Here is a 10,624-nt window from a genome sequence, read left to right as displayed (position 1 = left end):
ATTATATTTTAGATAGGGTTGAGAAGCGCACGGATTTTAGAATAAATCGTTTTGGGCTTAAAATTCAAATTTGAAGAAAATATAGAACAAGTTTAAGGCTTTGCTAGGTCTTAAATATAAAAAAAAATTTTTTAATATTTAATGGCTTAACTTAATAATATTTTAGTTAGACACATATTTTAGTTAGACACTTGAATTTATGCTTAGCGCTAGTTAAATGTATTTTCAGTAGCCGAACTTTTCGTTCAGGTGCGTAAAGCCGTCCCCGCTTTGATTGGTGGGCGGCACCCACTTGGCGTACTTTTCGCTATCCTCGTGCTCGGCCAGCTCATTGAGATCCATGTCCACATCTTGGCGCTGCTTGCTGTTCCGTTGTCGCGCCCGTTGACGTCGCTTCTTGTGAGCCGCCGCCTCCTCATCCTCATCGGCACTCTCCTCCTCCGGTTCAGTTGGATCTGTTGGTGTTTCAGCTGACGCTTCAATAGCTTTAAGGAATTGGCTTTTGTCCGGTTCCACTTGCGGCTCAGCCGTTGGCTTTACTTGCTTTGAGGCTTCTCCTGCTGCTGGCTTTGCAACTGTTTCCTTTGTCAACTCCTCCAACTGCTGCGCCTCCTCCTTCCCCTCCTCCTCCTCCTCCTTCTCCTCCTTCTCCTTCTCCTCCTGCTCCTCTTCCTCCTCTTCGACTTCCTGCTCGTCGGCTGCCTTGGCTCGCACGCTCGGCGCCGCTTTGACCACCTTAAATTTACTAAATTGATTTCGCTTGCCAATCATCGGCAGCTGCTTCTTGGCCACATTCGAGTCCAACGTCTTGTTGTTGGGCGTCACAAATGGCAAGTCCGTCGGCTTGGCAATCTTTATGAGGCGCTGCAATTTTTGCTGCTCGCTTTTAATCCTTTGCTGCTCCATCTTCAAATAAGACATAAGTTATATAATATATAAATAAATATATGTGGATTTGCTCGACTTTACCCTCAGTTTTTTAATCTCTGTCTTGTCCAGCTGCGTGACATTTTCGCTGAGCGTATCCATGAAGTTGTCCAGATCGTCGCCGTCGCTTTGCTGCTGGACGGCCAGCTCCTTGAGGCGCTTCTCGTTCTGCTGGTAGGCGCCGATCTCCTGCTCGACCTTCTGCAGCTCTGCATCCAGCTCCAGCTCCTGCTTCAGCTAAAAAAGTAATTAATGAAAAGTAATTAATTAATTGATTATTTAAAGCGAATGTTCCTTTACCAAGTCGTCGTAGGTGAGCGTAACACTTGCACTGGTGTTTGCCTTGCGTTGCTTTTTCCTGGCCACATCGCCCGTGCGATCCCAGAACTCGTCCTCGTCATCGGAGTCGCCGGATTTCATCGGGTGCTTGCGCTTCTGCGACTCCTGATTCGCCTGCCGCAGCACGCCGTGCCGGTCGAGCGTGCGACACGCTTCCAAGGCGCACTGCACGACGCAATCTTTCTTGCGACCCTTGTGCGTGACCTCCACAACAATGGGCCGGCCATTGGAGTCGTCTATGGGCAGCTCCACACGGCAAACGAACGAGGCTTGCGACAGCTCATCGCATTTGTACTCAAGATTGAGGCCTTCGCGTTCGAAGAAGCCGCGCAGCGTGCGCTTGGGATCGTCAAAGAATAGCTCCTCGTTGTTGGTGCTCGCGTACGGATTGTGCGCCAGATCGGTCTCCTCGTCCGCGTCCTCGCTCATGCCCCAGCTGGCGCCTTCATTACGTTCCCGCTCCTCGGCTTCAAGTGCCTTGCGCTGCTTTTCGGCGGCCGCTGCCGCCACTTGTTGCTCCCGCTGTTCACGTAGCTCCGTTACCGACAGCTCGGATTCGGGCTCCTCATCGTCGCCGGGACCCTGCAGTATATAGACTCGGGTGCTGCTGCCCAGCTTCAGCATATGGCCGACACGAATTCGTATGAAAACGCGCGGCGGCACGCGCTGTTTGTTGAGGAAGGTGCCATGTGTGCTGCCCAGATCGTAGATGTACCAGCCTTCGGGCTGATCGGGCTTCGAGCTGTCCGCGTCCTCCTCCTCCTGAGTTGCCTTTGGCTTGTACTGGAGCACGGCATGGTATCGCGATATTGTGGGATGCGCCATGGCCACATCGTTGTCGGGCAGCCGGCCAAAGGTCCAGATGGCTTGCTGCTGCAGATCCTTTACTTCGTCAATGATTTGACCTGACTTAAGCACCTCGAATCTATATTCCTGTTCAGCTGGAGGCGCCTGCGACCATTTTGGCACTTTGTAGGGGCAGCCACTGTTCGTTTTGGGCTTGGGAGCTGTCGGCATCGGATCATCGTCGAAATGTTCGCTTCTGGCTGGTGCGGCTGGTGAAACTGGCACCTTGAAATCGTCCATCATATTGCAATTCCGCCAAAACGTTTTCGCATGGCCTGCGAACGCCTTTCTTTGGTATCTTTTCGGCTTTGATGGTAATTGGCAATTCTGTGTACGTTAGAGATGTACGCAAATTATCGGAACTTCTATCGATATGTTTGCGCTAACGATATCTGGCGATATTACTTCCACAGCCTATCGTATCAAAAATACCGCACATATCAATATATTTTTGGGCACAGACTGTTCTATATTATCACTAATCATATAATATATATACAAATATATATATATACTAACAATTGTATAGGTAGTGATATCAATTTTTGTATTTGATTTGCATACATAAAACTATCGTAAGTTGATGTGCAGCTATCGATGACATTATTAACAGCATCGACACAACTATCGTAAATAATGTACTAAAAATGCCGTAATGTGGAATCAGTTGGCAGTCCGCACTTGGAAGACCGCGGGAATTTTTTGTTTATTTTTGTTTTTTATTTGTAGTTTTATTAAATTGTAATATAATATTTTATTAAATAGATAATTAACAAATTATGGCATTTTCACAATCTTTTGAGTTTGGCGACAGCACGTTCATGAAACTGGAGAACGATTTAAAAGCAAAACAAGAAACAAATGCCTTGGAAATTATCCAAGAATCGCCGCCAAAATTGAAAACAAAATCTCAGCGTATTTACACCCAATCCAGCACAAACAGATCGAATGCATCACAGCGCCACCAATTCCGACGCAGTAAATCCGATTCCAAGTTGGGACGAACAACAACAACAATTAACGGCAGCTGCGAACAATATTCGCAGTTCTTCAAGGATGACTTTTCGTATGGTAAAAAGCAGGAGGAATCCCTGATGCGTGTCTCCCAAATCCAGGCGGATTTGGAGGCGCACACTGAAGTGCTTGAAGAGAATCTCAACACGACGTCCGTTTTTGAGGCGCAAATCTGCACGGAAGATGTCTTCGGCACGGAGACGGAAACGGAAACGGAGCCTGCTCCGAGTAGAAGTGATTCCCCAATTGAGTTGGCCAACCTGGACGAGAGCAGCTTCCTGGGACCAGCGCTGGCGTCGCATCAGCTGCAGCAGGATCTCATGCGCAGTCGCTGCGAACTGGCCAAGCAGAGTCTCACCCAGACGCAGAAGCTGACCCCGAAGCTGACCCAGAACCTGAGCAGCATGTCACCCAATCAGCTGCGCCTCTCGCCCAACAGTCCACAGGAACAGCTGCCCGTCGACTTGGAGGCCCTGCGGCTAATCTCGTCGTGGAATCTGCCGCACAGCGTGCTCGGCGAGTACAAGAAGAAGGGCGTGGTCCGCATGTTCGACTGGCAGGTCGAGTGCCTCAGCAAGCCCCGGGTGCTCTTCGAGCACTGCAATCTGGTCTATTCGGCTCCGACGTCCGCGGGCAAGACTCTGGTCAGCGAGATTCTGCTGCTGAAGACCGTGCTGGAGCGCAACAAGAAGGTGCTGCTCATCCTGCCCTTCATATCGGTCGTCCGTGAGAAGATGTTCTATCTGCAGGATTTGCTGACGCCCGCTGGCTACCGTGTGGAGGGCTTCTACGGCTGCTACACGCCGCCCGGCGGCTTCGAGAGCATCCATGTGGCTATCTGCACGATCGAGAAGGCCAATTCGATTGTCAACAAGCTGCTGGAGCTGGGCAAACTCGACGAACTTGGCACCGTAATCGTTGACGAAGTGCATCTCATTTCCGATCCGGGACGCGGCTACATCCTGGAGCTGTTGCTCGCCAAGATTCTGTATATGTCGCGCCGGAAGGCGCTGCAAATCCAGGTGATAACCATGTCCGCCACGCTGGCCAATGTGGAGCTGCTGCAGCGCTGGCTCAGCGCCGAGCTCTACGTGACGGACTATCGACCCGTCGCGCTGCAGGAGATGATCAAGGTGGGCACCAAAATCTACGACAATCGGCTGCATTTCCTGCGCGATGTCGGCTCCTTGGAGCTGCCCGCCTTGGCCAACGACAGCGACCATGTGGCGCAACTGTGCATCGAGACGCTGCTCGAGGGCTGCTCCGTTGTCGTCTTTTGTCCCTCGAAGGATTGGTGCGAGAATCTGGCCGTGCAGCTGGCCGGAGCGATGCACGCGCTCCTCAAATCCGACAGCCAGCTGGCCAGGAAGCTGAGCTCCCAACTAAATCGGGCGGCTCTTGAGGATGTGAAGCGGCAGCTGCGCGACATACCCACAGGTAGGTCCACGTAATCCATATACTCCATTTAATCCCGTGCCAATTAATGCCTACAGGTCTCGACTCGGTCATGTCCAAGGCAATTAGCTATGCGTGCTCGTTTCATCACGCCGGCCTCACCACGGAGGAGCGCGACATTGTCGAGGCCAGCTTCAAGGCGGGCGTCTTGAGGATCCTTGTGGCCACCAGCACGCTCAGCTCGGGCGTCAATCTGCCCGCGCGCCGTGTGCTCATCCGTTCGCCCTTGTTTGGCGGCAAACAGATGAGCTCCTTGACCTACAGGCAAATGATCGGGCGTGCCGGACGCACGGGCAGGGATACGTTGGGCGAATCCATACTCATTTGCAGCGAGAACAATGCGCGCATCGGCCGGGAACTAATCACAGCACAGCTGAAGCCCATTAGATCCTGCCTGGATCTGGATGGAGGCGTAAGGCGTGACACTCAGTTTTCCCATCAAATGTTTTCAAAAAGTTTTTTTGCAGATGCATCTGAAGCGCGCGCTGCTCGAGGTCATCTCGTCGGGTGTGGCGAGCACGCGGCAGGACATCGATAGCTTCTTCCAGTGCACGCTGCTCAGTGCGCAACCCCAAGAGGAGCAGGAGCAGGAGGATTACATTGCGGCTGCGCTCGACTTTCTCGTGGAGTACGAGTTCATACGCCTGCAAACGGACGAGGAGACGGATGTGGAGAACTATATGGCCACACGTTTGGGCGCCGCCTGTCTGGCCTCATCGATGCCTCCAACGGATGGTTTGATACTCTTCGCGGAGCTGCAAAAGTCGCGTCGCTGCTTTGTGCTCGAGTCGGAGCTGCATGCGGTTTATCTGGTGACGCCGTATTCCGTGTGCTATCAGCTCCAAGAGGTCGACTGGCTGCTCTATCTGGACATGTGGGAGAAGCTGAATCCGGCCATGAAAAAGGTCGGAGAGTTGGTCGGGGTGAAGGAGGCGTTCCTGGTGCGCGCGATGCGCGGCCAAACCAAGCTGGACTACAAGCTGCTGCAGATACACAAGCGGTAGGTCGGATCAGAGAGAGATTGGGATTGAGTCAGAGATTGATTCGAGCAATTTGTCGCTTGCAGCTTCTACACGGCGCTGGCGCTGCAGGAGCTGGTCAACGAGACGCCCATCAATGTGGTCGCCCACAAGTTCAAGTGCCAGCGCGGCATGCTCCAAGGACTGCAGCAGATGTCCTCCACCTTTGCGGGCATTGTGACCGCCTTTTGCAACTCCCTGCAATGGTCGACGCTCTCGCTGATTGTCTCCCAGTTCAAGGATCGGCTCTATTTTGGCATACATCGCGATCTGATCGATCTGATGCGTCTGCCCGATCTGAGTCAGAAGCGTGCCCGTGCTCTGCACGATGCCGGCATCACGAGCCTCGTCGAGCTGGCCGGCGCCAATCTGCTGGCACTAGAAAAGGTGCTCCACAATTCGCTCAGCTTCGACTCGTCCAAGCAGCTGGAGCACGAGAATGCTCTGGAGGCGGCACAGCGCAATACGGCCAGGAATTTCTTCATCACGGGCAAGGCGGGCATGACCGTCGCCGAGGCGGCCAAGCTACTCAACCACGAGGCGCGTCAGTTTGTCCAATACGAGATCGGAGTGGGCAACATCCAGTGGACGCAGGTGGAGGAGGCCAAAGCCGCAGCGCAGAGGGTCGAGGATCTGCACATGTCGCTCGAGAAGGCGCAGCCTCGTGGCAAGGTCGAGGATCCGCACATGTCGCTCGAGGAGGCGCCGCTCCAAGGCTCCCAACGCAAGCGCAAGACACCAGACAGTGCGGAGAAAGGATTGCCATCCAAGTTGCGCAAGCTTGACCAGAACAGGCTCGACTCCAAGCCAAAGCCGGCAGAGAGTGGGGTAATTAAAGCAAATCGAAAGGATCCCGTGCAAGGGAAAGGAATAGACAGAGAAACTAGTCCCAAACTCGACTCCAGGCAAGAATCAAGCAAATCCCAGCCAAAGTCGGCAGAGAGTGGAGTAATAAAAGCAAATCTCAAGGATACCCTGCAAGTAGAAGGATTAGTCAAGCAGTCCAGTTCCAAGCTGATCCCAAAAGTCGCCAACATGCTCGACTCCAGGCAAGAATCAAGCAAAGCCCAGCCAAAGCCGGCTAATCCCAAGGATCCCCTGCAAGTAGAAGGAAAAGTAAGAGAACCCAGTCCAAAACCGACTCGACAACCCCTTGCTGAGCGCAACCAGCTGAGCACCGGGAGCACAGCCAGTCTCCAGGCCGAGGAGAAGCCCAGCACGAGCGCCGCCTGCCGCAAGGAGTTGCTCCGGAAGGAGATTGAGGAGCGTCGTCTCGTGGCCATGATGAAAATCAACAAAAGACGCGCCGAAATGGAAAATGTGCGCCAAGGATTGCCCAGCAAGGCGCCAGCGGAGCAGATGCCCGGTCAAACGCCGCCCACAAAAATGGACAACACAAAGGAGAATATGTCCAAAGTGTTCAAGACGCCCAGCACATTGATCAAGGCGGCGACCACGCCCACATCGATCCGTGCAGCGATCACGCCCACGCAGCTGCCGCGACGCAGTCCACGGAATCATGGCGGAACAACCGCAGCCGTGGAGCAGGAGCAGGAGCTCTTCGACGACGACGACTCCTTCTTGCTGAACACGGGCCTGACGGCAGCGCTCACGGCAGCGGAGAGCAAAGCTCCTGTCGATGAGATACCCAGCTCACAGCCCAAGGAATCGCCGGAGCAGCTGCCTCGTGGAGCTCTAACGCCGCATGCCTCGCGTCTGATGCGCTCCCTTCGGCTGCGATCGAGTCCGAAACCGGCAACGCGGCCAGAAGTGAAGCTGGAAGAGGCATTTACATCGAATGGCGCCTCCTCCATGGAGCTCTCCGATTTGTCGCTGGAAAACTCGTCGCTGATAAAGCATCCGCTGCAGCTGAATGCTTCGCATATACTCAGCTGCTCCAAGACGGATGAGCATGCGTCCAGTTTCAGCAACATTGACATTGTGGACATCTGCGGCAACAGGCAGCTCTTCCAGTTGGCCTCCGAGGAGCTGCTCAAGGCGAGCCGCTGCGGCTTCAGCATTGGCCTCCAGGCGCAGGCGGGCCAAAGGAAGCCACTAATTGGCGCCAATCTGCTGATCAACCAGGTGGCGGCGGCTGCACAACGGGAGGCTGCCGCTGGCCAAAAGCTGCTCTTCCAGGTGGACGATGGCGCCTATCTGGCCGGGATTGCCTTCTGCCTGGCTAACAATGTCGTCTACTACATGAACATGCAGCTGGAGCAGGAGCAGGAGCAGGACCAGGTCAGCACGGAGCAGAAAGTCGAGCAGCTGTGCAGCTTGTTGAGCCGAACGGAGCTGACGCTGCTCATCCATGACGCCAAGGATCAGCTGAAGGCGCTGCGTCAGGCGCTGCCGCAGCTGAAACACATTCAGGTTAAGCTGGAGGATCCCAAGGTGGCCAACTGGCTGCTGCAGCCGGACAAGACGCTCAGCTTTCCAAATATGGTAAAGATCTCTGTTCCCCTTGAGCTGCCCCAAATTAACGAAGAGTTGCTCCTTGCAGTGCCAGCAATTCGCGCCGGAGTGCACGTCGCTGTCGCAGCTGTGCGGCAGCGGGCGCGGCTACAGCAGCTACGGACTGGACGCCAGCAGCGCCATTCTGGCCAAGGTGCGCTCCTCCATCGAGGCGTGCCTTACCGTGCACATCCTAAACGGGCAGCTGGAGAATCTGGAGAGGATTGGCACCGGGCAGCTGCTTAAGTTCTTCAGAGGTTGGTTTGAATATCCTTCAAAGACGCACTAACTCCTAGCTAATCTCTTCCACAGAGCTGGAGATGCCCGTCCAGATGTCGCTGTGCAACATGGAATGCCTTGGCTTTCCGGCCAAGGAGCAGCGTTTGCAGCGTCTCTTCCAGCAGATGCTCGCCACCATGAAGAAGCTGGAGGGGAAGATCTATGAGCTGCACGGCTCGCGCTTCAATCTGGGCTCCACACAGGCCGTGGCCAAGGTGCTGGGACTGCATCGCAAGGCAAACGGACGCATCAGCACCTCGCGTCAAATACTCGAGAAACTCGATTCGCCCATATCGCAGCTAATCCTCGACTATCGGAAGCTGAGCATGCTGCTCGCGAAGAATATGCAGCCGCTGCTGAAGTGCTGCCAGGCGAATCGTGTGCACGGCCAGAGCATCACGTATACGGCCACCGGACGCATCTCCATGTCGGAGCCGAATCTGCAGAATGTCGCCAAGGACTTTCAGATCGATTTGGGCAGCGAGCGTATAAATATATCCTGCCGGAGCAGCTTTGCGCCAATGAACGAGAAGCTTTGTTTGCTTTCGGCGGACTTTTGTCAGCTGGAGATGCGCATATTGGCGCATCTGTCGCAGGACAAGGCGCTGCTGAAGGTGATGAACTCGCCGCAGGATCTGTTCACGGCCATTGCGGCGCACTGGAACAAAATAGCCGAGTCCGATGTCTCCGAGCAGCTGCGCAACGGCACCAAGCAGATCTGCTACGGGATTGTCTACGGCATGGGCATGCGCAGCTTGGCCGAATCGCTCAAATGCACGGAACAGGAGGCACAAATGATCTCCGAGCAGTTCCACCTGGCATACGCGGGCATCAAGTGGGTGTGGACCTGCTCCAAAGAGTAGTCAATTAATGTATACTCCTTAAATTTGCAGAGCTTATGCGCTGAAGGTCGTCAAGTTTGCGCGCAACAACGGCTACGTGGAGACCATAACCGGGCGACGACGCTATCTGGATCACATCAACAGCGGCGAGCCGCAGCTCAAGAGTCTGTCCACCTGAACTTCCCCTTGCAGAAGCACGTTGTTAAACCTGAATCTCTCTTGCAGATCAAGCCGAGCGCCAGGCCATCAACTCGACGATACAAGGCTCCGCCGCGGACATAGCCAAGAGCGCCATTTTGCGCATGGAGAAGAATATTGGACGTTATCGGCAGAAGCTGGGCTTGGCCGAGAATACCGTCAATCTGGTGTTGCATCTGCACGACGAGCTCATCTTCGAGGTGCCCGCGGACAAAGCAAAAAAAGTCGCCAAAGTCTTAAGTCTAACGATGGAAAATTGCGTGAAGCTAAATGTGCCGCTGCGGGTGAAGCTGAAAATAGGCCGCAGCTGGGGCGAGCTGCAGGAGGTCAAAGTTTAATTTCACAATTAATTTTTATTATGGTTATTTCTCGAGTTTTAGTCTTAATTTATTGGGCCTGCTTTTGCTCCCATTCGGTCCAGGAGCCGGCATAGGCCTTGGCGCTGAAAATTAGGTGTTTTTTGTTTTTTAATAAATATACATTCTTATGTACGAGCCAGTGAATTCTTACTTGACAAAGCCCAGGGTCTTGGCCAGGTTGGCGGCACGCGCAGCTCTGCCTCCGGCTTTGCAGGAGAATATCAGCACGGCGTCAATTGGCGGCTTGGCTCGGCCGTAGGACTTTTCGAAATCCTTGTCCGGCAGGTTAAAGGCCTTTTCCAGCTCAGGCACTGTGGTGTACATACAATTGGAGCATGACTCATGTAATTAGTTTTGTTGGTTTAATTTTAATCTATGTACATATCTTAACTACTCACGGGGTATGTTAATGCTAGCGGGCAATACGCCCGTCTCCGCCAACTCGGTCTTGTTGCGCACATCAACTAAATATGTTGACGGTTGGTTGGGCACATCCTTAACTTCCTCGTAGCTGGCCATTTTAAAGCAATAATTAAAAGCAGAAAAAGCCGGCTTGTAAATGTAATGTCAATCAAACTAACGCCAAATAACAAGTATGCTAGAACTAGCTACCGATTGTCGTTCGTTATCGATATCGAAGACTGTCAACTTGGCGTTTTGCTAAACGCAGTGTGACCATATGGCGCACAGTTAACCGTTGTTTTTTTTTTCATTTGTTTAAAGGTCATTTTCAAAACTATTCATTTTATTCGTAATTTACATACTTTTTAAAGTAATTTTCATTTCACATTAATTATTATTCAAGAATTCACTAAATAAGACGCAAAGGCATTTAATTGCTCTACTAAAAACCAACAAATTGCACAATTTTCATTGCATGGATAAATTAAAC

At 52.9% G+C, this 10,624-nt stretch overlaps 3 protein-coding genes across 3 annotated transcripts; 1 reads left to right on the top strand and 2 right to left on the bottom strand.

Moving 5' to 3' along the window:
• Positions 1-99: 99 nt before the first annotated feature.
• On the bottom strand, positions 100-2,455 carry LOC135436832 (kanadaptin). Its single transcript, XM_064694557.1, has 3 exons — positions 1,228-2,455; positions 970-1,164; positions 100-906 (listed from the first exon to the last, which is right to left on the bottom strand). The coding sequence occupies exons 1-3, from the start codon at positions 2,353-2,355 to the stop codon at positions 226-228; spliced, it is 2,004 nt and encodes a 667-aa protein (XP_064550627.1). The 5' UTR covers positions 2,356-2,455; the 3' UTR covers positions 100-225.
• Positions 2,456-2,779: 324 nt separating this feature from the next.
• On the top strand, positions 2,780-9,864 carry DNApol-theta (DNA polymerase theta). The gene is made up of 8 exons (XM_064695206.1): positions 2,780-4,563; positions 4,620-4,993; positions 5,049-5,581; positions 5,648-8,045; positions 8,104-8,311; positions 8,367-9,168; positions 9,227-9,339; positions 9,401-9,864. The coding sequence occupies exons 1-8, from the start codon at positions 2,892-2,894 to the stop codon at positions 9,709-9,711; spliced, it is 6,411 nt and encodes a 2,136-aa protein (XP_064551276.1). The 5' UTR covers positions 2,780-2,891; the 3' UTR covers positions 9,712-9,864.
• LOC135437297 (rhodanese domain-containing protein CG4456) lies at positions 9,707-10,319 on the bottom strand. The gene is made up of 3 exons (XM_064695211.1): positions 10,131-10,319; positions 9,884-10,043; positions 9,707-9,815 (listed from the first exon to the last, which is right to left on the bottom strand). Exons 1-3 carry the CDS (start codon positions 10,249-10,251, stop codon positions 9,761-9,763), a joined length of 336 nt encoding a protein of 111 aa, XP_064551281.1. The 5' UTR covers positions 10,252-10,319; the 3' UTR covers positions 9,707-9,760.
• Positions 10,320-10,624: the final 305 nt, after the last annotated feature.

The sequence above is a fragment of the Drosophila montana genome, unplaced genomic scaffold (genome assembly GCF_035044405.1).
Source record: "Drosophila montana isolate Dmon_TW-CO22-7 unplaced genomic scaffold, ASM3504440v1 contig_3733_1, whole genome shotgun sequence".
Classification (NCBI taxonomy): Eukaryota; Metazoa; Arthropoda; class Insecta; order Diptera; family Drosophilidae; genus Drosophila; species Drosophila montana.
This window is presented reverse-complemented; position numbering and strand designations above follow the sequence as displayed.